The following is a 25137-nucleotide window of genomic DNA, read 5'->3' as shown; positions in this document are numbered from 1 at the left end:
TGATGGTGCCTCTGTTTTTTTTTCAAAGTCTCTGTTTTCGCCCTTCTCCACTGAACGAGACTTGTTCCCCAGGGTGACCTTTGAAATCGACCTCTCCCCAACCCCTAAAACTTTCAAATTTCCACGAAAGAAAAAACCAAATTTCCCTGCTCCAAACGTGATGGACATTTTTCCCTTTCCACCTATTTTCTTGCGGACCCTTTATTCTTATTTTTTTTTCTGGTCTACATTTGTCGTGTGAGTCGATCGTTCGGAGTCGTCGAAAAGGGTTGCGGATCGGGACTAATCCCTTCGTCCAAGGCTTGAATTCGAGTCGAGTCGAGTCAAGTCGAGTCGTCACGCTCCCCGCATTCTCCTAAAGAGTAGCCCCCAATTGCCGAGAGTCTGATTTTGGGGGGTTGCCTTTTCTAGAACGAACTGGGCAAAGAACACCACTACCGTTTTATATGTATACAAAAAGTCTTTGCCCTCGATTGACTTAAACATAAAGATGGCTTGTGTAGTGGTGTGTTGAGTTGGAATTCTATCTGCTTTTTCCACCTTTTTCAAACGGTGATGGAGTTCAGGAGCACAATTAGCTGGACGCCAGAATGAGCTCGACGCGTGACTTGAGAAAATCTCTCGTCTTTTGTTTGTTTTCTTACGCAAAGTAGGTATTGTGGAAGCATCTCATCTTTTTATTGTTCCTAATATTCATTGCAACAATCATACTAACTCGACAAAAATAAAATAAAATAAAAAATGCGGACGATAGTGATGATGATCCGACACTATGTTTTTCTTTCTCTGGGGTCTGCCTAGTGCAGCCCCACCTTGGCCTCCATGAAGATAATGACTCGTCTGCACGAGTAAAGTTGTTCATGACCCCCGTTTATTTTCCCTTTTTTTTACGAGTATGTGCCCCTAGAATCAGATTTTGAGAAAGAAAGAACCAGAAAAGTAGAAGAAAATTGATTCGAACGATCTAAAGTGAAAAGGATTTTACAGTGTTTTTTTTCTTCTGGTATCGGGCTTGAAGCCCAGCCAAAGGAGAATCTTTTCCTTTCGGACTGACCATTTTCACACACGCACTCGGAAAAACTGAAGAAAACTGTATGATCTTGTATACCATCGATCTTCCTTTCTTGTTCTTGTCTTTTTTTCCCTTGTTCAGTGTTTGCCTGTTTTGTACAGAGGCTCCTGGATTTTTGAATGATGCAGAGATGCTGGTAAAATTCAGCTCGGACTCGGAGTGTTCCCCCCACCCCCCCCACCCGCCCACCCGCCCACCCCTTTGAGGATTGACACGACCTTACAAAGATTTTGCATTTCAATGAGCTCGCATTGAATGCTCAAGGCAAACTCTCATGCACCTTCTGGTGCTTCATCACTCTCCTCATAATGACCAAAGAAGGTCCTGAACATTCATCAGGCCTTCCTACCCAAATCCCCACATTAACGGAAACAGCTAACTCAGAAGGAATTCAAGTGCCCTTTCGGATTAAAATAGAATCGACACGATAAGCAATCATATCCCAAGGAAAAAATTTGAAAAGAAAGAATGAACAAGGACCCATTAAGACAGAGAGTTCATGGAGATCAATGAACAATGGAGTTACTTGTCTAGGGGCCTGAAAGCTGTTGGAGAAGATGCCAGCGGAAGTACCTGGGAAGCATTTGAAGGGAAATGTGGAATCACATTCCGAAGAACCTCCCTCTTCTCTCCGTTCTTGCCCACAGTGATCCTCACAAGAGGCCCTTCTCTGTTGTCTCCATCGCCACCGCAGGGTTTGGCAAAGCCACGTTCTTGACCACCTGCTCTTTTAGCGGCCTCCTCTCTGAGTCTCCTGCACAGTTTCTCCTCTGCATCCCTCAGGAACTTGAACTTGGGCGGCGGCGACGTCGCCGGCCGAGCCCACTCGGCCTCCGCCAAGGACTCGAACAGGGGGTTGTTAAACCCGTTGTTGCTGTAACTCTCGAGGGGGTTGAGGGATGATGACGACTTGAGTGGAGGTGAGGCCAGAGGGGTGAGGAACGGGGTCTGGTCAAGGGCCAAGATTATGTCACTCAAGCTCCTGGTCCTTGAGCCTTTCCTGCTCTTATCGCCCCTTGACCTCCCATCCTCGGACTCCAAATCCTCCCTGGTCTCTTCCTTGATTGTGAAGAGGAACCTCGGTGGGCCATGGAGGTTGTGGAGCCTCATGAGCTCCGAGTCCACACTCTCCTGATCTCCAGGGCTCTTCGACAGCAAGTCCTTGCTGTTTCCAATTTCTGGGTCTGCCGTTTCATGCTCATTTGCACCAAAATCATTTCCATTTTCTGAATTCGCTTTGCTGTTATTGGTGTTGGTGGAGTGTTGGAATGAAGAGGGCTTTCTCCAACAGATGAGTTGGAGCAATTCCTTTGCGTATTTGGTGTAGTCTTCTTCTTCAGGGACGTCTGCAATACTACTACTTGAGGCTACTCTTCTTCTTTTCCACCACAGCAAATAGTACACTTCCGCTACAAAAGCCAAGAAGAGGAAACCGAAGATTATGCTCAGAGCAAGCCCCAGACCACTGAAAGTTGCCATCTTTCTCACTCCAATTTCACATTCCCAAGCAACTGAGACCTTCCGCTCGGATAATTCAAACTCACCAGCTCTGATGACGACTTCCTAGCGAGTACCGAAAGCCCCCAAACGACGAAACTTCGCTTTGAACAGAGTCACAGTGCAGCAGAAGCAACCAGAATTCAACCACGCAGTAGAGACTTCCTCAAAAAAACAAAGCAGGGAAGACGCCCACTTACTATCTACTCATGGAAAGCCACAAAGCACGAGGCAAGCAAACCTCCGGGAATTATCCAAAAGCTTCGGAACTTCTCACTCACGACTCACAAGATTCAAGCTCGGGGCTATCTTGTAATAAGCCCTCAAAGCTTCCTTCCTGTGGGAAAGAAAAAAACAGAGCCGTTGCAGAAGAAGAAGAAGAAAAAACAATGCCCACCGGTCCCAAATTCTCAACCACTTCCAAGTTAGAGAGATGGATATGGATGGAGGCGAAGGGAAGAGAGAAAAGCATGGACCCGAGAAATTTGCTGCGAAAAAAGAATGAAAGAGGCGACGGAGAAATTGTTTGTTTATATAAAGGATGGGATGTTCGTGGGAGGTGGGCTGCAAAAAGATATGGGAGTACAGTTGGAAAAAACCATGCCCGCAATCACATGGGCTTTGCTAAAAGTTCGTGTACCATTAAAACCAGAGAGAAGGAGAGAGAGAGAGAGAGAGAGAGAGAGAGAGATGCATAAAATAAAATAATCGGGTGGTGATTGCATCACCCACGCGCGCACCCACGAAAGCAGCTTTCATTTTTTTTGCAGGAACACAACAACGGTAACCTGCGAAAATCTAGCTGTGTCGCAAACGCGGCATTTGACGGAACGCGACCGGACCGAATTGTCTTGGTCGCTTCCCCCTTCCCCCTCTTCCCGCTCCATAATCAACAGTTGCTTTTGCTGATACTAATGTCGTGCGCAACATTTCGAATGCGCTTCGAAATGCTGTCGTACTCCTTTAGTCAAATGCGTGATAGGATGCTTCCTTCGTGTCGAGAGGCACGGCAACGATAGCCCGATATCTCAGTCCGGAAATATCGCTAAGAGGAAGATCGAGTCCGAACCCTACGATATATCTAACTAGATATATTTTTATTTGAAAGTTTAAACTGGTGAGTTACAGTTGAATTTGATATATGGGCCGTTTCGCATTATATTGCTCTTTACGTGTGTATCTTAACGGATCCCCTCTTTAGTCATGAGCCACTTGCTTTAGATCCGCTCCCTCTTAATCTATGTATTTTTAGGCACCAACATTAACTCGAGAATTTCCACCTTGGCTCGGCCAAGTATGGCAAATATTAGTTGGGACGATATCCATCTTTTAGACTTCTCCTCTATCACCTTGGCCCAGCTGAGCTTGGTGGGAAGTTGGGGTGAACACAATTTGTCACCTCAATCGGGGAGTCACATCCGAGACTTTCCTCTCTCGAGATATTCACCGAAGACTAATACATGTTAGGAGCAAGTCACCAATCAAGCATTGGCTCGGATACGTACTCTTGTGAAATAACCTGGAAATCTATAGACCTTGCTATTCTTTATCATACAAGAAACGAAATTACCAAATACATCAACAAAGGATGGTGAAGGCATCTAAAATTTGCGTGATTCAATCCAAGAATTGGTAGCTACTTCATAAGGAGAGTCAATCGCAAAGAAGTTCACTATAATTTTACGAATAGCATGGTTACGATGGCTCAATCATGCAAGTGTTTCTTGGTCCTAATATATGCCGAGATTTGATCGCGTGCTCTTTTTCGATTCTAAACTACCGGCACAAAGATTTGAATTAACAAAAATAAGGATGCACGATATCGGTGCACGAGTGGAGTTCCACTCCTACTTTACGCGTAGAATTTCCATATGGGGTTTAGTTCTCTATGATTATTCTTGGTAAGGCGCGAGAGATCGTGAATAAACACGGTGGGGTGGTGTAATTTATGACTTGGCGTAATTCCCGGGGGTTAATAGTTGATTTCCCTACGGTTGGCTCTCTTCGCGGTGTAGGTGACAACAATCGAACAGAACCATGCAATTCTCTGGCGCTCTTGTCGCCCTCGTAGATCGTTCCTGCAATTTCTTTCTCTCGTATTTGACATTAAAATGCAAAATAAGTCTGTTTCGACATTGCTTCGTAACAAATGCGAAAGGTATTTCGATCCCATCCACATCCTAACTAATCCATACAACTGCCAGTGCAATTTTTATTTTTAGAAAAAAAAAAAAAAAAGCCCGACTCCATTATTAATCGAGGCCCAGTGGGGCCAGGCCATCAGTTATGACATTAGGCCGGAAACTGAGGGCCGTTGATGAGATAATTAGAGGGGGCCCACTTTGGTTCCGGAAAAGCTGGGCAGTGGGGCCCACTAAAAGCGATGTATCCACGATCACCACAAGGACTCGACAATGACCAGCACGCGATTTCAATCTTCACCGGTACTTGACCCGGATCCGGATCACCCGTTGGGCCGACGTCTGAAGTCGAGCTAGGACCGTGGACGAGACAGGCCCAGTGGTGGGCCGACTAGGCTCGCCAGATCTGGGCGACCCTCGCGGGCTCGGCCTCGCCTCGGCCTGGCCATGGTCGCTGGCCCCCACCATGCCATTCTCTTTTTTTCAGTTTTGCTTTTTCAAATAAAAGTTTAGTATTTTCTTAGATTTTAATCAAATTTAAATAAAGAATAGAGAAAAAAAAATAGTAAATGCCACGTAGGGGAGAGAAAATAATTTAAAAGTGCAACTTCAATGTTTTCCTTAGCCAAATGAACAGTGTTAATGAAAGAGCTTAATTACACCAATTTGACAGCTTTTATGATTTAATTATACTTTTTGAAAGTTTTAGAATTCAATTGCACTTTCGCGATAAGTTTTAGGATTTTTTGCGCAATTATCTGAAAAAAATAATCTTGATTAGGCTTGTAAGTAGAATATTGATGAATTCGAGCTTGGCGAGAATTTTCAAGCAGCTAGCTCGAGCTCGGGCTTGAAGCAAAATTAGGAAGCCAATCCCCAAATAATTATCAAGCCAAGCTAGAGCAGCTCGTGAGTATGTTGCTAAGGGAATTCAATAGTTATGAAATTTTTGTTGTAACACTAGCGTCGGTTTTATCAAAAAATACAATTTATTCTTCATTATTTTGTTTAAATGCGTAGGTGAGACTCTTTACTTTTTTTTACAGAAATTAACTTTTCTTTCATTCGTGTATGATTTTATTCGACTGGACTCGTCCCAAATCCATCCAAACAATATAGCTTCAAATTTCAGATCTGCCCCTAACTCGACTCGACATTGAAAATGAGTTTCGGAAATCGAGGTCATTTAGGCACCGGAAAGCCCCTCAATTCTGGTGGTTTGTGATCTTGACAGCGCCTCGAAGTCGGAATCGGTGACCAGCGATCAAATCGCTATCCGGAGGAGGAGGAGGAGGAGGAGGAGAGTTCGAGCTTATGATTTGGTTGATGGGTGGAGCTGCTTTTGGAGAAGGTGGTGGTGGAGAGTATCTCGCCTGCCGTCAGGAGTTGATCATCACTTTCTTTAGCCGCTCTGCGGCGGCCGCCGCCGTGGTCTCTTTGCATGGACTGAATACACTTGGCGGTGATGAAGGGGGCCTCATGGGCAGAGGCAATGGCCTCAATGACCTCCAGTTACATACTCTTCAACCATCATCCTAGACCTCCTTGCAGTTCACACACGATATTTTTTGGAAAAATTAGCAAAAAAGTTATAAATTTATTATAATTACATTAATTCAGTTTTTTTTTTTCTATCAATTCAGTTCTAAACATTTTACATTTGAGCCAATTCAGTCCTTCCGGCTAAAATTGGTCAGAAATCATCGGCATGGCTCGATCGGTCCTAACGTGGCCGCTTTTTAATACTATTTTAATATTTTTTAGATTTTTTTCTTATTCTCTTCTCTTCTTGTTTTATTTATTTTATTTTATTTTTTCTTGAGGAGGAAGAAGAAGAATATAAAAAAAATAAAAAAAGAAAGAAAATAAAAATTTGAAAATATTTACATATTATTAAAAATTTGCCACATCGGAACCGGTCGCGCCACGTCACGTGAATTTCTTATACAAAGTGCATTGTTGTAGAAGTGGATGCCTATAATTTGGCGATGCAATTTATGCTTAATTCAAACTATATTTGACCAACTTATATGTTAGTTTACATTAGGGTTGACATAGCATTTTAAAGAGACGCAAGCACGCGTCTCCATCATTTTCAGGGAATAACGGAGACGTCACGACCCTCTTACTACGGACACAAAATGTCGATTACCAAAAGCTGTTGGAGATCTATCTAATACGACACAAGAGCATGTAAAAAGATCAAAATTTCTAGCTAATTTCCCTTGCGTGTACTTCGCATAAATTCAAGAAATTATCTAGAAATCACGAAGATGAACTTATGTGAAGCACGGAAAGAGGGCTTTTTCTTCGAACCTTATAGAAATGATTACTCCATTAAAGAAATAACACGTTTCTCGAAAAGTACGAGAATGTTCGATTTTTGAGTAACAAATATCATCTGCTAGGATTGCGAAAGTTTGAATGCCCCGTGGGTCGTAGGACGTGCTCCTGGGGAGGAAAAAGGAATTATTAAAATTACGTTGATGGGTAATCGGTTGCTTTCTGTTTATGGTTATTATTTTTTGATCTTTGATCTTATTGCTAAAAACCTTGGTAAACAGGTTGAGCAACCTCCTTGGAAAAATGAGAAGACCCTTAGCTCATTATTTCTCATTTATAGAATGTTTGTGCACGTTGAACGTACTTTTCATGTCCGCCTTCGCTATGGCGACGGTGGCCGGCGATGAAAGGGGCGATGGTGTGTAGGCGATGAAGGCTAGTAAGGATCAAAAATTGGAAGGAAGGACAATTTGGTATTTTTAACAACGGGGCTTTTCCTAAAGATAGGTGAGTGGCGTTCTTAAAAGTACAGGAAAGCAAGTGGTAATGGCGGGAAAAATGAAGATTTTTTTTTTTGTATTTCCTTTATTTGGTGTTATTTAATTTGTACCTTAAAAGACAATATCGTGTTTTTAAAGCCCTTGCGCTCGCAATTAAACATATTTAATAAGATACCATTTAATAATAGAAGCAAATGGAAAATTGATTATACAACCGTTTTTTTTATGACTATTATGCTAACAATCTATTCTCGATCACAATAAATAAATAATAATTAATTAAAAATTTATCGTGAGTCTACTCTTTTAAGAATTTGTGACTCGCAACATGCTGTTATTCTCACAAACTGAGTATCATGAGTTTTTTTTTTTTTTTCGAACATTTTAGGGTCAACTAAAATCTAATGACACCGACCCTTATCCGAGATGAAGCCAATCTTTATCCAAACAGTACCAAGGTTGGCCCTAAAATACTCTAAATTTAAGGGTTCGGTTGGGCTAGATCGGGCCTGGTCGGGCCAGATTGGGTTTGGTCAGGCCGAATTGGGTTTGGTTAGGCCGGATTGGGTCGGTGCGGGTCTTATTGACACCCCTATTTATAGTCACCCAAACACCGCTATCCTAGCAAAATCCAAGCAAATATTATACTATCCAAAAAAAAAAAAAGCATTTTGTGCATTACAAATTACTTAGTTCTGTCATATAAATTTCAGATAAACTGTCGGAATCACAATTTTCCACAAAATTCGCATTTCTAGGAAGTGGGAAAGCCGACGCGACCTCGTGGTGGGTTGAACCTTTATCTTCTTGCGCCAATGAGTTTGTCGACCTCGACCTCGGAACCAGTGCATGCAGCTCCATCCATGCATCGTAAGACGTCGTCGTTTTTACGCCATTTCTCAGATGAGAATCTCGACCAACGTGCATATAAGGCTGGAACTATGTACTGGGCTCCCATTTCCCCCATGCCAATCGATTCTGATGTTCAAATCAGGTCAGTCCCCGCCAAGCGCCTATTCTTGCTTTCATTTCAAGGACAGAAAAACTCGAGAAAGTTAGCCGATAAGTCCTAAGTTTATTATATGAATATCAATTCGATCATAAATTTTTTTACTTTTACCAATTTGATTCTAAATTTTTGTCCGAATTGCCGACCTTTTCATTCCAATCCAATTTTTTGTGAGAAACCGCCGAAATGGCGATTCGGTCATCGTTGTTATCCCACGTCATCAATTTTAGGCGAAAATTAATTGAAAAGACTACATTAAATTTTCGTGCAAAGTTTAGGACTATATTAGCAAGATTAGAAAGTTTATGACTAAATTAGCATCCGTATGGTAGATTGACAATTTCCTCAACAAAAAATCACCATTTGCATTATTAGAATCACCATTTGCATTATTAGAAACGCTTTTCAACTGAACACGCGATCATCTCTTCCTATGAATTCATATTGTTAAATAGACAAGGTACGCAATCGCCTTGCTTCAGAAATTCGAATTGTTATGATCGAGTGCATAATATGTTCGGTGGAAGGACCCGTTCACATAACAATTTGCTTAATTGTTGGATTTCTCTCCATTTCCTTCGAAGAATTTGATTGCCGACATCCCTATATTGTGTTACCCTATTAGGGTGCACGACATTGATTTTGATGAAATTGATCTAGATATGTAAGTTGACTTTGTATCGCTCAAAAAGTCAAAACCAAACATTGTCATTAGGAATCGGCTAAGTTGACCGTTCGTGTTAAACGTGGACTTTTGGATGACAAGCATATCACGTGGATATGTGGCACATACATGGCAGACATAGATTTTTGGTCAACAAGCTTATCACATGGATATTTAGTACATTCATGTTAGACGTGGACTTTTGGCTTACAAGCATATTATGTGGATATGTGGTGCGTTCATGTTAGACGTGGACTTTTGGATGACAAGCATATCACGCGGATATGTAGTGCGTACATATCAGATGTAGATTTTTGGCCGACAAGTATATCAAACGGATGTGTGGTGCGTTCATATCAAACATGGCCTTTTGGCCTACAAGCATATCACGCGGATATATGGTGCATTCATATCGGACGTGGACTTTTGAAATCACGCAAATATGTGGTGCGTATATGTCGGATGTAGAGTTTTGGGTGACAAGCATATTATGTTGATATGTGGTGTGTTCATGTTAAATGTGGACTTTTGGATGACAAGCATATCACGCGGATATGTGGTGTGTATATGTTAGAAGTAGATTTTTAGCCGACAAGCATATCGAGCGGATGTATAGTGCGTTCATATCAAACGTGGACTTTTGGCCTACAAGCATATCACGCGGATATATAGTGCGTTCATATCGGACGTGGACTTTTGAAATCACGCAAATATGTGGTGCGTATATGTCGGATGTAGAGTTTCAGCCGACAAGCATATCACTTCAATATATGATGCGTTCATGCAAATAGAATGTGAAGTAAAAACACATAAAAAGAAAAAAAGAAAAAAGAATGTGAAGTGAAAGTTTCAGCAAACAACATTTTTGGTAAATAGTTGACTGTCCCATCATGTGACTTGGTGGGACGGTCAGCTAAGCTTTTTCCTTGTCATTATTAGGGATGATCGGTTCCAGGATGAGTGATTCCCAGCCTAGAACCGAGAATCGTCCGCTAATGACCGGTTCCGCAAAATGTGAATCGTGAATCACCCGTTCGTTTAATGAATCCACCCGAGAACCGGAGCACCGGTCCGGTTCGGTTCCCGATTGGATCCTGGTTACGCTGTTCAAAACTTCTCTTTGATATACATAAAAGCCGAATTTCCTTCCATGTTGAACTGGACAAATACGCTTCTTGCTATGATCCAAATAATGATAAATGGTCACAGGTGAGAGCATCAAGAGAAAACAGTAGAAAGGACAAAAAATGTTGGAAATGCATGCCACAAGTTTTTAATCTCCCCTGTTGAAATACAAAACATCATCCGTGAGCTGTAAATATAAACACGACATTATGATGCCATTTCTTGCACCAAACACAAATACAATTTGCTTATAACGACATGGATACACCAAACACAAAGACAAGTTTGGGCTCTTTTTTTTTTTTTTTTTTTCGGATGGATTTGGGCTTAGAGGAGATGGTCTCATTGAAAATAATATATATTCACATTATATAAAGGGACCGATTCACGGGATTGGCTGGATGGTTCGCACCTGAAACAGTAAACCGAACCGGTACACGCCGGTTTTAGAAAATTGAAACCGAGAACCGAACCGTACCAACCGGTTACCATCCAAAATCAGCCGGTGGGGTACGGTCCGGTCCGGTCCGGTTTGGTTGGATCGTGGTTTTTTTACTTACCCCTAGTCATTATAGGCATGATAAGGAAAGACGAATGTGTTAACTTTGTTGTGTTTTGACGTGATCTAAGAGCGTTTCATGTTTAAACTTGTTATCCAGAAGAATTGCATAATCAATCATGAAACATATTGTAAAGATGACAATTTAGTCGTAAGTTTTTCAATTTTGCCAATTTTGTTGGTTTAGTTGTAAACCTTTTAGCAAAATTTCAATGTAGTCCTTCGGGGCAGTTTTTGTTGGAAATCACCGACGTGGCATAACCGGTCATATTACGTGGCACATCGTTCAATCAGCGATTTTCGGCAAAAAAATGGCTAGAAGGACTATAGTAGAATTTCGTGCAAAGATTTACAATTAAATTGATAAAAGTAGAAAGCTTGTGAATGAATTAGCATTCGCACAACATGTTCATGGCCGATTGGACAATTTTCCTGTTATCTAGGGGTGCTAGAAATACGCGAACCAACTTGAAGATTTTGGATATTTTCCGGCCTTTCTAGTTCGGATAACATGTATGAAAAAACATGCACCAAAGCAATTTTGGATCATGCGGGTCGGGTCAGGTGCACGACTCGAACCGAAACACATCAAAGAATACACTCTCTCGCTTTTAGAGAACGCGAATCCCTAAAAAAATGTGTCCTTCCTCGTTGTCATTTGCACCTCGATCATCAGCGAGAACGTGGATCTTGACTCCACTCCTCGTCTGCAGCTTGATCACAATCTCGGTCTCCCTCTTTATTTAGCTTCCACTCCTGCAGCCCTGTTACGATGTCGTCGCCCCTCTGTGTTTTCCGTGTCCTCATTTGCAACGATCTTGAATGTATCTCTTTGTCTACTAGCACCCACGAGGCATGGCGCCACCAAAGCCTATCCCCTCGTCAACAAGGGTTCAAGGCGACGATAACAAGTCGAGATATAGGGCTCCCCTCCTACGGAGTTCGACTCGACCTTGAATCTGGGTCGATCCTATGTCGAGGACCAAGATCAGCCCCGATCTTAGGTCGAGAGGTGAAGAGGATAGAAATGGAGGTCCGACCAGATGGATCTAGGCAGCTTAGTTCTTGCTGACGTGCACAAAGGTGGGCGGCAAGGTCGCCTATAACGTTAGGTTTGAGGAACAACGGCATGGCAGAGCATGGCGAGGAAGAGAGGAGAGAGAAAATGGGATAGTTACATAGAGGGAGGCCCGTGAGAACAAAAAAGAATAACATTAACCCGTTCCGAACCATACCGATCTGAGCTGTTTTTAAGATTTTTCGTGCTATGCAGTTCGTGCTGCAATAAACTTACAACAATCATGTTGGAATCTGATTCGGTATCAATGAAAATTCGACCCGATTCGAAACGTAGGGCCTGTTTGATTCAGCATTTATCTAAGGAACTTTAAGAAAATGCAAATACCTTTGGGCTAAATACCTTTTTCAAAATGCAAATAATGTTTGATAAAATGTATTTTACAAACACATTGGAAAACAATTTTAGTGTAAATACTGTTTGGTGAAAAATGAATTTTGTAAAGTATTTTTTCTTTTTGAAAAAAAAAAGCGATGGTCGGAAGTGGTGAGAGGCGGCGGCGGTCACCGACGGTCGGCGAGCGGTGGCGATCGGTGGGGGGACGGCGGTGGCGGTTGGCTAGCGGTGGTAGGCGATGGCGGCCATCGGCAAATCTGTGGTGACGGGCGGCAAGCAACGGTCGGCGGCGGCGGGCGGCGGTGGGCAACGGCGATGAGTGGCGGCAAGTTAAGGTGACAAATTTAAAAAAAAAAATTAGTTGTATTTCGCAAAAGTCTTTTAGCTCAAATTACCTCTAAAGAGTATTGGAGATACAATTGTATTTCCCTCTAAAGAGTATTTGAGATGCAATTGCATCTCCCCAAAGTGAGCCACAAAATGAACCAAACACTATTTACATTTGACCAAAAGACTTTAGAGCCCCAATGTTTATTTACAATGCTGAACCAAACAGGGCCATAAATGCCCATAATATTATCCAAACAAGTCGAGACGAACATTGCCCACGTGAAAAGACATAAAAGGGTCCAAGTCTCGAAAGAAGAGCAGCTGAGCTGGGGGCAAACGAGCCATTCAGCCAATCCATTAGGACCAAAGAACACTTTCCACGCCTATAAAATGTCACTCGCCCTCCACCCTTTTCCTCTCACGCTTAGCCCGTCGCGCCCCCCGGCCCCCTCTCTCTCTCGATGGCTCCCTCGCTCCTCTTAACCACCACCCTCCTCCTCCTCCTCCGCGCCCCCTTCCTATCCCAAGCGCTCACTCTGACCGTGGTCAACAACTGCCCCTTCACGGTGTGGCCGGCCATCCAGCCCAACGTCGGCCACCCCGTCCTCGAGCGCGGTGGCTTCCCCCTCCCCACCCTCAGCCACCGCTCCTTCCCCGCCCCCGACACCACCTGGTCCGGCCGCGTCTGGGCCCGCACCGGCTGCTCCCACGCCCACGGAGGCCGCTTCTCCTGCGCCACCGGCGACTGCGGCGGCCGCCTCGAGTGCGGGGGCCTCGGCGGCGCCTCTCCCGCCACCCTCGCCCAGCTCGGCCTCCACCAAGGCCACGCCGACTTCTCCTCCTACGGCGTCAGCCTCGTGGACGGCTTCAACGTCCCCATGACGGTGACGCCGCACGAGGGGAAGGGCGTATGCCCCGTCGTGGGCTGCCGGGCCGACCTGCTGGCGACGTGCCCGCCGAAGCTGCAGCTGCGGTCTCCGGCGGGGCACGGCCCGGTGGTGGCGTGCAAGAGCGGGTGCGAGGCGTTCGGGACTGACGAGCTGTGCTGCAGGAACTACTACAACAGCAAGAGCACGTGCCGGCCGTCGAGCTACTCGGAGTTCTTCAAGCGCGCGTGCCCCGCCACGTTCACGTTCGCGCACGACAGCCCCTCGCTGATGCACGAGTGCTCCTCGCCGCGCGAGCTCAAGGTCATCTTCTGCCACTGACGCCGCCGCGCAGGAGCTCGACGGCAAGTTTTAGTCCAAGTGTAGTGGAGTTTTGGCTTAGTCCTAGGTCGTTTTTCTTTCCGGGAACGTTTATTCCCGAGGAAAGACCGCCATGAGATGTATCTTCGTTGTAAGTCGAGTCGAAATCTGAGTCGATCGTTCTTTGTTCTGAGTGTGTCGAGCTTGAAGATGATGTGAAGATTTCGATGTGCGTTCCCTGTATAAGCTTTCTTCTTCAGCTTTGAAATGGCATGAGCTCATTTCTGTAAAGGGAAAAAAAAAAAAAGGTACAATTTTCAGATCGCCATGGATGAGCAGGAGAAGTCAGGCTGCACGCAAATCGATCTTTAAAGTAAAGGCTTGAAAGTAAAGAAGAGATAAAAGAGCGTTTTTTTAACTTTTTTGTGCAAAAAAAGAAGACACGCGAGGAGCGGGTAGAGCACTGAGAGCAGAGAGTGATCTTGTCGCGATGGGACGCAGAATCTCTCTCTGTCTGAGTCTGAGTCTGAGGAACGTTGTCTGACTCGGACAGAAGACTGCTTTTTCTTTTTCTTTTTCGTTTTTTCTGTCGAGATTTCCCATTTGGCATGCATTGTCTCGTGCGATGCTGGCCGTGCACGTACGCTGTTCATGTACGACACAAATGGTACCTCAATTATTGGGATGACATAAATGGTCCGGTCCCTAGATTTTGTAATGTGAAATTTGTTGTCTCAATTTTAACTTTGTTCCATGCGAACCACGAACTTTAGTCTAATTTATACTGTCATTTTTGAATTTTTAATTTATACAATATAATTTTTAAGTTTTTGATAAATTTTCAATTTAATTCCTAAACTAGATGAAAATTTTTCATGTTTTCCTCACATTAATTCAAATTCGGAAAGTTAATTCAATATTTTTATAAAGTTAAGAGACTAAATTGAATATGTACAAAAAAATTTATCGATCACATTAAATAAATTAAAAGTTCAAAGACGACAAGACATTAAACATTGGATTAAAGTTCAAAGAGTTCATAGACAACATTATATATTGGGTCAAAATTTAAAAAACATTTGCGTCATTTATCTTATCCCTTTCTAACTCCGATTTCCTAAAATCCATGTTGCACCGTGTACGTGACCTCATATGAAACATAACATCGCATCATATGCTAAAATTATTTTTGGCATCGCGCTTTAATGTGAGAGAAATAAATAAAATTTTGCGGTATCAGTATCATTTTTTAGGTACGTGCATGGTACCATAGATAATCAATCTCGCCCTAAACCGAACCAAAAACACAGCTAAGATCGATTTGGTTTTCGATTTTTTTTTTTTTGTGGCTTTGTTTGCTATTATTGGAGTAGTGAAAACAGCAAACTGACCCTTTTGCGGGAAGTTCATTTTCAACTGACCACCCCTTTACGACAAAAAAAAAAAAAAAACTGACCGCCCTCTTCTCTCTCTCTACTCTCTCTCTCTCCTCAGTTTACAAAGATGGATCACCACACCCTAAGCCCGATTGGACTGTCGATTACTTGCCTTAGATGATCCTGTTCACTCTCGCGGCTCTCCTCGTTGCGCCTTCGGAGGCCGTCGACACGATCTACGGCCACCTCCGGCACCACAGCCTCCCCTTCGGCCTCCTCCCCAAGGGTATCACCGACTAATCCATCGATTTCGCCACCGGCCAATTCCAGGTCGGCGTGACGCAGCCCTACAACACCAAGTTCGAAAACGAGGTCCACTACAAACTCAACGTCACCGAAAACCTTGAGGTCGGCGAGATCGGCGGGTTCTTTGGCGTCTCTGCTAATGAGCTCTTCCTCTGGTTCCATCAGGGCATGTGCGTCAACGTCCCCGGTGCATTTTTACTTTTACGTGCCATTACCGATCTCGGAGTGGTTTGGTGTTTTTCTATTTCGTGGTTCGATTCAGTTATGAATTAAACCGACAAAATTCGAACTGGGAAAAAGACGTGCTGTGTTTTTTCTATTATTTGAACCAAAATCGAACCGAACCGAAAATGCACGAAATTTTAGTTCGATTCTATTTTCAATTCAATTCTGACACCCCTACCGATAATCATTGTTCCTAGCTCGTTTTTTACTAAGTGAAATTTTATAATACAATACCATGTTTGTAATTATATTGAGATTTTAAAAAAATGATATTTCTATCATTTACCAACTCTTTAAACTTTACATCTCTTGAAGGATCAAGGTTAAATTCCCTTCAACGTTCTAAGTCTCTTTTACCACTTCGAAAAACTTTTCGATTTTCGATTATTTGGAAAAAGATATGTTAATCTAATGAAACCGTTTCGTTGGAATTCCTCCGTGAGTTTTTTGGCTTTTAAATGTGATAAAAGGTCCCGTGATGATTTTGAACAGAAGAATTCCAAATAGTCAAAAAATCAACCCCCAAAATTTGCAAATATTCCAATAGAATTATACAAATATTATCTCTACCAAAGTTTGACTCAATGGAGAGACTTTGTAAATACAACTCAAAAGAAATCGATACAGATGGAATTAAAAGGAAATATGCAAGCGTAGACCAAATCAAAGTTTGACTCGATTGCGTGGCTTATTGAGCATAATTCCCTTTAAGGATAACGAATCAATGTCCAAAATAGTGTCAGAGTTTGACTCAATGACAAAGCTTTGAACACGCTTCGATAATACACAAGAGTTTGACTCGATGGCATAGTATTTGGGATAAAGATAAATGCCGAAGTTTGACTCAATAACGAGAATCCGAAAGTTATAGCTAAAAAAAGTAAAATGTATTATGATAAGTAAAGATAAAGATAAATTTGTGAATTCCTTACCAAAAAAAAAAAAAGATAAATTTGTGAATTTGTTCGGGAAAGGGATTTTCTGTGCCTATTTTATGGTATTTATAATGGTTGAAGAAGTAACTGCTCTTCGACGGTTGTTGTTCTAGCGCGTCAAAGCTATCACGTTCTTTGGCTTTTTTAAATCCTTCGCACCAGGTCTTCAAGCAGTTATTTGAATCTTAAATAACTAATGAAATTGGTGCTTTTGTCATTTTGAAGGCAAAGTTTCAGTTACTGTCGATGAGTGAGTCAGTCGTTCCACTATCGTTCATGCAACTCGAACTCAAGTTTTTCTTGCCTTTCGAGCCATATTTTAGGGATTTATCCCAATCCTATATGGCCGACAACTGTTTCCCCACCAGGGAATTCAATAGGGAAACTTTTACACTATTTGGAGCTTCTTTAAAAAGTCTTGATTCCTCGGCGGGATTACTCTTCGTTGGTGTCTACATCAATATCATGTTTAGCACTTCTATCTACTCTTATCGGCCTCTTCACATGCCTCCTTCATCCTTTGTTGAAACGTCTTCTCCCTATGTGTTTATCACATGTGTCGATCCTTCTTCGTGTTTTTACTCGAGTGTCGACTCCTCACGTGTTTTGCAAGTGTGACAACTCCTCACGCGTGCGATACATGTGCTGATTCCTCACGTGTTTTGCACGTGTATCGATCTTCCACATGCGCAACACGTGTTTTGATAGGCGGAATATTTTGAGTGCCAACATAAACTAAGTACATCGAATGTCAAAAGCCAATTTTAGTTTAATATTAGTATTGATTATTGATAATCAATTGCAAAATCAATTTAGTAAAGTAATTATGTTCTATACCTTTTCTGGTTATTACTATTTACGATTTTATTCTAGTTAAAACGATGAGATTGGAATCTTTTATTCCATTCGATTTGGCTTTATCTCCTTGTTTCATTTCATTCTACCGCACTAAACACATCATCGACAACTTGGGCTCGGCTATGTTTCGACTTCAAAACGAGCAAACCCTTTTCTCCATTTCGTACGCATAGTAACTTTAAATAAACTTATTTAAGTGTCCTCGATAGTTAATATTTCCTATGCGAAGACTTGGTTAATTTTTTTTTTTTTTGGATAAGTGCATTAGAAATTCCAAAACTCGTCAACTTGTAAAAAAGTGTAATCGAATATTAAAACTTGTCAAACTAGTGTAATCGAGTCTTTTCTTTAACTTCGTTTAATTTAACTAACAAAAATGCTGATGTGGCTTTTTCAATATTTTCTCTCTCCTATGTGGCGACGACGTGACTAAAACGACGTCGTTTTGATTCAAATCTGATTTTTAATATATATATTTTAAATTAATTAAAAAAATAAGGTTAAAAAAGAAAGAATATCAGAAACGGAACCGACTCGTGCATATTACTCATCCACTAGTTGGGTGAGAAATCAGGGAATTGAGGCTTCGTTGGTTCACGAAAAACAACTTTCGGGAAAATGTTTTTCGGATTTTTTGGCATTTGGTTCGTGAAAAAAAAAAAGCTAGTCAAGAAAAGTATATTCTACCCATGGAAAAAACTCCTTCAAATTTGAAAAAAATGTTTTCCTCAGCTCCGTTTGTTTCATGAAAAATGAGTCATTTCTGAAAAATATTTTTCGGGAAGTCAATTTTCAAGAAAATGATTATATTTTCTAGTGTTTGGCCGAAATATGAAAAAGATTCAAAAAATATTTTTTGTTGTTTGGTATGAAAAATTGGATTTACTTTTCCTCCATGCACTCCATTAAATTTATTTTTGTTTATTATTTCAATTATTTTTCTTTTTTTTATTTTTTCTCTTTTCTTTATTATGTTTTTCTTTTTCTTCTATTACTGTTTTCTATAGGTCGTTTGCAACCAACCACAGGTGAGCTCGAGCCTCGCCACAGGTCGGCAATGCCCGGCCAGGCGTAGCCTTTGACCGGCCGCCGATCGTGGCCATTGTCGTTGACCGGCCGAAGGAGAAGACGGGAAAAAAAAATTAAAAATTTAAACAGAAAGTAAAAAATAATTAAAAAGGAATAAGATGTGAAAGAGCGGAGGAAAGAAATATGGGGAAGAAGAGGAAAACATTTTATCCACTTTTGAAGGAGATTTTTTCATGGGGGAAAATATTTTCCAATACTAGCTTATTTTCCTCGAACCAAACGTCGGAAAATCCAAAAAACGTTTTTTGAGAAGTTCTTTTCCACAAAACAAATAGAGCCTAGGAGGAAAACATTTTCCTCATCTATCCTTCCTCCTCTCTTTCACATTTTCTTTCTTTTTAATTATTTTTTACTTTTTGACGATTTATTTTTTTATCTTTTCTTTTTTTAGATTTTTTCTTTTCCTTTTTTTTTAATTCCCTTATCCTTCGGTCACTAGCCACGGCTGGTGATTAGCCACGAATGAGGCATCATTGGCCTCTAATGAGGCCAAGCCTAGCCAGATCTGGCGAGGCCAGGGCTTGCCGGCCTATGGAGAAGCTTGAGCTTGCCCAATAGGCAAAAAATGTGAATAGAAAAAAACACATAAAAAATAAAATAATTCAAAATTTTAAAAAAGAAAAGATAATGAATAAGATATTAGATAAAAATAAAAATTATAAAAATGAGTGCACAAAAGAAAAATAAATCATATTTTCACAACAAACGGTGGAAAATATTTTTTAGCTCGTTTTCACAAGTTAGCCAAATGCAATAAAATATCATCATTTTACTGGAAAACGGCTTCCTAAAAAATGTTTTTCAGAAACGCCACATTTTTCGCAAACAAATGAAGCTCGAATGGCTTATTTCTTCCGCTGGCATGTACATATTAAAACACACATAAATACATTATAATAAGGTCCTCATCGCAAGAAATAGTTTTGGTACTTTTTTGTCCATAAAAGTAGAAAATAATATATGCACCAATTTATGATCCCAGATTCTTTTTTTCTCTCTTCGATATTTTACTGTTTAATTGTAACTCATTGGCATTGAAGAAATATATGTGATTTTGGCATGGTAACCTTGTCGCGACCTAAAAATCAGGTTTCTAGGCTAATGGATTATTAGGTTAATTATTCAACTAACCTAACTCGGACTCTTCCAAGTTCATACCAAATCACAACTTAACATGCAAAGATATTTGAATTGGAGTCGCCACTAATCGTTTTTGGTAGGTCGATTAGAAACCTAAGTAAATTAACGGGAGAACTAAATTACTTCTACGAACCCGAGATTCTAAGTCCGGGGACTTGATTACGCTAGATTACTCTAACGCGCTTTCGGTACCATTTTATTTCATGAAAATTTTTTTTGTCAGGCAACATTAATTGATTTTAACCTAAGTCACTAACAAAGGTTATCATGCGATTGCACAATCAATTAATTGAACATCCAGAAGTCAAGGTAATTGCGGGAAGCATACGCCAAGACAAATTGTTCTCACTTTTGAATTTTTGCTTTTCAACGGGATAAAGACTAACCTATATGCAATGCATGAATTTAATCTAAGATGCAAATGAATTAAATTAAATGCAAGGAAATCCTAAGCATGCATATGAAATTAATTTAATTAACTAACCTAGATGACATGCAATTAAATGAAACTAATGTACAAATGATGTTACGGTCTAATTAAAATGACCGCATGACTTACGAATTAATTGAAGACCTAAACATGCAAATTCTATATGATCTAAACCTAGCATGCAAATGACATGGCAAGCTTATTTTATTTTTTTTTGTATTTTCGGATTAATGAATGACCCTAAATAAAAATATGTCTAAAGATAATTATCTTTCATATTTTAAGGTTCGAGTTTGGCTAATCCCTAACATATTAAAGATAAATTATTTTAGACACGAAAATCAATGCAAATATGCATATTCTATCCTAAAATGCAAATCTAAATTAACTCATTCTAAAATTAATAAACATGCAAATATCTACATGATTTTAATGTAAGGATGCAATTTTATCTAAAAATGCAATGCAATATCTTTTAGAATTTTAAATATCACGCAAGAGAATATTCATTCTAAAGATATTATGCCGATCAAATCAATCAAGAAAGTGGATATCTCAACCGATTCTATGTTCAAAAGTTTTTTTTTTTTTGAATTAACCAGATTATCAGCAAGATTTCAAAACAAATCTCAATCAAATCACAATTTTCAAATTTTGCCAAGTACAGGATATATCGCATGATTATTCAGAAATTCTGATTTCTAAATTTAACATGCAACTCTTTCGATCTAGCCAGCAATCGAACATTCGATCTTGCAAAACGATTTTCTCAAAATGACAATTCAATCAATCGATTTTGCAACTAAATATTCATAATATTTAAATTAGGAAACATACCTAGGTTGCGAGATGTGTTTTCTTCTTCTTCTTCTTTTTTGAATTTATACGAACTTGCACTCCAAGCTTCCAATTTTTGGACCGATCGACGGGAACTCTTCACGGCTTGGACTTCCTTGTGCACCACTGCTCAACAGGATCGGCGAGGGCACTCGTGGACGTCGGACAATAGCCAACCAATTTGAAAAGACCCGTCGTTGTAACTAGCGGATGTGTTGTGCAAATCGTGCAAATCAGGATTGAAAACTCTTTGCTCAAAACCAGACTTTTACTTTGACCAATCCCCTTGAATAGTCCAATAACCACCGCCTGGCACTTCTTCAATTGGGATTAGTGGTGCATGTGATCATGATCACCTATGGTGGTGCCATTCTCACGTTAGGAGAGGTGGACCACTAATCAAGGGAAGGTCCAACACCTTTTGGCTTTTTGGCTTCTGGAATGGAGATGATGGCTTCGTCCTTGTGTTAGAAGAAGACTGCAGCAGGCGTCGTTTGGCAAGGCTTCATGGGACTCGTCGTGGCTATAGGGTAGCTAGACTGGTGTTGGAGGCGTCGGGCTGGTATTGGAAGCAGACCGGCCGTGCGTGAAGCAAAGCTTCGCCAAAATAGTAGACTCTGCTGAAGGAACTTTCTAAATGACTCTCTCTTACTCTTGCTTCGAAATTCTCACGTGTTTCTCTCTTGTGACATGACAGAGCCCCCCTCTCTTCACTTTTATCTCTCTGGAACGTAGCCCCCCTGAACGTGAATCAAAGAGCCCTTTTATAAGCCAAGACCAGTGGGTTTCGCTTCCTTTTGAATGTTTAAAAAACTTTTCTGTTCAAGATCTTTTGAAGATCAATTCTGGTTCAACAAATCTGAAAACATCCCTTTATATTTTCTTTTTCTAACTACCTCTGCCTACTTCCCTCTTGATTCACGCCCCCTTTCATTATCATCATTTTTTTCAAAAATTCCACGCCCCAAAGATCCCATTCCGTCGTGCAATCCTTCACGATATTTCACCACATGGAGGATATTAGCTTGATTGATTTTCACATTCTTGCGAGCTTAATACAAACTAAATTAATTTCATCCGATGTCGGTCCGACTCAAATGCAAATGTAAGTGCATGCTAAAATAAATTAGTCTAAGTAATAACTATATGAAAATGATTTTGATATTTTTGCTAAGGACTAATGTTAGTCCCTAATTTTTATGCCATAAATAAGAATCCAAAAGTTAGGTGTCAACAAACCTTAATTTAGAGTTTTCACCATGTTAGTTAGTATGGAAATTTTTTTATTGCTCACATGCATTTCAGAGATAGTATAATATACCTACGATATACGATGTTTTATATTATGTTTGTGAATTTTCTATTCTTGTACTGATCGGATGATTTGTATTTTGACAATTTAGTTTTTTTTAAAACCTTTTACGATTAATAATGCGCCAAAATGATGTTGATATATGTTAAAAAAAATTAATTATACTTGTTTGTGAAGATCTGTGCAAAGATCAAATCGTGATTAGGAAAAACCAATTTTCTAGAAATTGATCATGGACTTGAACGGCGCGAATGATAGCTATTCTATTTCTGATAGCTATTTCCGGCTTTAGAAATAAATTTTTCTATTTGTATTCTCTTGGTAAGTTTCTGAACGAAGAGAAACGCGTTAAATAACAACATAAAATCTCTGTTCTCGGAATAAAAATTCATTTGATAATAATATTTCTACGGTTGCCGGCTGGCGGAAGGTGACAAGGATGCGAGAGAGAAAGGGAGACCGCATGTGAGTGAGAGAGAATGAGAAAGCGCAATAAGAAGAATTCTTATCGAGAAATATAAAATGTGAAAAATTTCTACTTCTCATTTATGTTTCAAGCCTATTTATAGACTAAAAATTTATCTCAGAAATAGAAAAATAAAATTGTTTTTTCAAATGAATTTTTGCTCCAAATCTGTTTCCAATAATAGAAAAATATAAAAATAGAGAAACGGAATTGTAATCATTTGCGCCCTAAGGAGTAAAGCCGAAGAACATACCTCACGTATGTCTCTAAACAAGATGGCTTAAACGTTGTTCATAAAATTAATTGATCTCTTGACAGTATATAATACTCCCTTCCACGATCTTAAGAAGAATTTCGTAATTTCATCGAAATAATTCAAACCTAGAACTACTTTTGATAAATCATAAAAAATATTCACAAACTTGACTACCAACCACAGAAACACACTTGAGAAGGATTCGACTTCCAAAGTTATTTTATGTTTGATTTTCCTAACGAAGTTTTTCGAGCGATCACTAAAGCGTCGCGCGGCTATTAAAAATTGATCACTTTAGTGCTATTGGCGATTTATCTTACCATATACTACGATGCGTCATCAATTTATTACATAATGTACGATGTGGCTCGCTATAAAAGTGAGTCAACAAGTAAGCATTTAGACGACGTGGTTTAGGAATTTGCTTGCCCTAAATTAAGGAATTAGGAATTATTTCTCCATTAATAAAACAGAGCTTTGCTCGTCCAGCTCCGTAGATAGAGGGATTTCCCCAATTTAAATGAAGCGTCGCCCTTTTGTTCACTTTGCAATATCGGACGAACAGTTTTCCACGTTGAAATCAAAATTTACTTTAAAAAGTAACGTTAGAAGAATCGCTGAAATTTGTCGTGACATACTTAAATGATCGTTTTTCCACGATGTGGCACTCAAATGATCGCTCTGATGTCTTTTTCCCCTTTTAACTCGATGCGATTCAATTGAATCTTAATTGATTTTATATGTTATTTTCATAAATCAGTCAACATTTATTTTACGATTTTGTAAGACGTGTTTTTGTTGCAGCTCGTTTGACAATACTATTTGTCAAATAATAATATTCAAACTGAATAAATTCAATATATTTAAAATGGTTACTACCACAAAAAATATCAAATTGATATACATGTGATAAATTTATCAAAATTATTTCTTTTATCACAAAAAATCATAAAATTGGTACACATTTGACAAATTTACCCAAAATTCGTACACCTGTGATAAATTTGTCATCCGTTAGTTTTTGTTAAATTTTATAGACAAATTGTTGAGTTGGACGACACTTGGCAATTGTCAAATGTACACGTTTGGGATTTTTACTCTCTATTTGTCATGAGTGTATCAATTTGAGATTTTTGTGGTATTAATCTAATTTAACGGTAACTAACGAAGGGTAAATTTGTCACATGTATTAATTTCGAATTTTTTGTAGTCAATAATTGGTTTAGGGCAAATTTATCACAAATGTACTAGTTTGAAAATTTTGATGGTCAAAAAAATAATTTTGACTAAATTTATCATATGTGTATTAATTTAGAATTTTTTATGATAAAAAATAATTTATAATAAATATATTAATTTGAAATTTTTCGCAATATTAATCCTATTTTAAATGGCAGAGCGCGGGTCTAGCAAGAGGCTGAAAAATTAATTTAAAAAAGCAGGTAGCCTGTATTTAGATATCCCGCCAAAGGAAGCACATGTCTCGAAGCCCGTTATCCGAGTCGCGGCTCACAATTGCCTCCAGCGGACCGTCTCTGGACCGTGGATATTTTCCTATCAACGAGCCAGATTCAATATCTCGAAGTCACGCGGATCGCTAATTATAACCGTCGATGAATTCCTGATCCGACGCCTCACATCTACCCTCCACTAATCCTCGCACTCACTGCAACCACAGCTATAATAAGTTCCCAGGTCCGTGACAAATCCGTCGTCACTGCGAAACCGAAAAACCCGAAAGGCTCCTTTTGCTGCTGCTGCTATTGTTGCTTCTTCTGCGAATCCTCTCAGCTTCGAGGCCAAGAAAATGTCGGGCCGCGGAAAGGGAGGCAAGGGGTTGGGCAAGGGCGGCGCGAAGAGGCACCGGAAGGTCCTGCGCGACAACATCCAGGGCATCACGAAGCCGGCGATCCGGCGGCTGGCCCGACGCGGCGGGGTGAAGCGGATCAGCGGGCTGATCTACGAGGAGACGCGCGGGGTGCTGAAGATCTTCCTGGAGAACGTGATCCGCGACGCCGTGACCTACACGGAGCACGCGCGGCGGAAGACGGTGACTGCCATGGACGTCGTGTACGCGCTCAAGAGGCAGGGAAGGACCTTGTACGGCTTCGGCGGCTGAAAACGTT

The 25137-nt window shown here is 40.4% G+C and overlaps 3 protein-coding genes across 3 annotated transcripts in view; 2 read left to right on the top strand and 1 right to left on the bottom strand.

Moving 5' to 3' along the window:
- Positions 1 to 1452: 1452 nt before the first annotated feature.
- Positions 1453 to 3131, bottom strand: LOC115736546. Its single transcript, XM_030668292.2, has one exon. It carries the CDS (start codon positions 2549 to 2551, stop codon positions 1595 to 1597), a length of 957 nt encoding a protein of 318 aa, XP_030524152.1. The 5' UTR covers positions 2552 to 3131; the 3' UTR covers positions 1453 to 1594.
- A 9907-nt stretch (positions 3132 to 13038) lies between these two features.
- LOC115736547 (osmotin-like protein) lies at positions 13039 to 14073 on the top strand. The gene is made up of 2 exons (XM_048283765.1): positions 13039 to 13869; positions 13904 to 14073. Exon 1 carries the CDS (start codon positions 13056 to 13058, stop codon positions 13800 to 13802), a length of 747 nt encoding a protein of 248 aa, XP_048139722.1. The 5' UTR covers positions 13039 to 13055; the 3' UTR covers positions 13803 to 13869; positions 13904 to 14073.
- Positions 14074 to 24700: 10627 nt separating this feature from the next.
- LOC115736748 (histone H4) overlaps positions 24701 to 25137 on the top strand; it is a 595-nt gene continuing 158 nt past the window's right edge. Inside the window, exon 1 of the mRNA XM_030668577.2 lies at positions 24701 to 25137. This exon is cut by the window's right edge and continues 158 nt beyond it. Coding sequence (XP_030524437.1) covers positions 24819 to 25130 — 312 coding nt within the window. The 5' untranslated portion in view covers positions 24701 to 24818 and the 3' untranslated portion in view covers positions 25131 to 25137.

Source organism: Rhodamnia argentea, chromosome 8, assembly GCF_020921035.1.
Source record: "Rhodamnia argentea isolate NSW1041297 chromosome 8, ASM2092103v1, whole genome shotgun sequence".
Lineage (NCBI taxonomy): Eukaryota > Viridiplantae > Streptophyta > Magnoliopsida > Myrtales > Myrtaceae > Rhodamnia > Rhodamnia argentea.
The sequence above is the reverse complement of the archived record's forward strand: the minus strand, read 5'-3'. Positions and strand labels throughout refer to the sequence as shown.

Bases quoted from the DNA above. Each gene is read 5' to 3' on its own strand.
- LOC115736546 (XM_030668292.2), bottom strand. From the start codon at position 2,551: ATGGCAACTTTCAGTGGTCTGGGGCTTGCTCTGAGCATAATCTTCGGT.
- LOC115736547 (XM_048283765.1), top strand. From the start codon at position 13,056: ATGGCTCCCTCGCTCCTCTTAACCACCACCCTCCTCCTCCTCCTCCGC.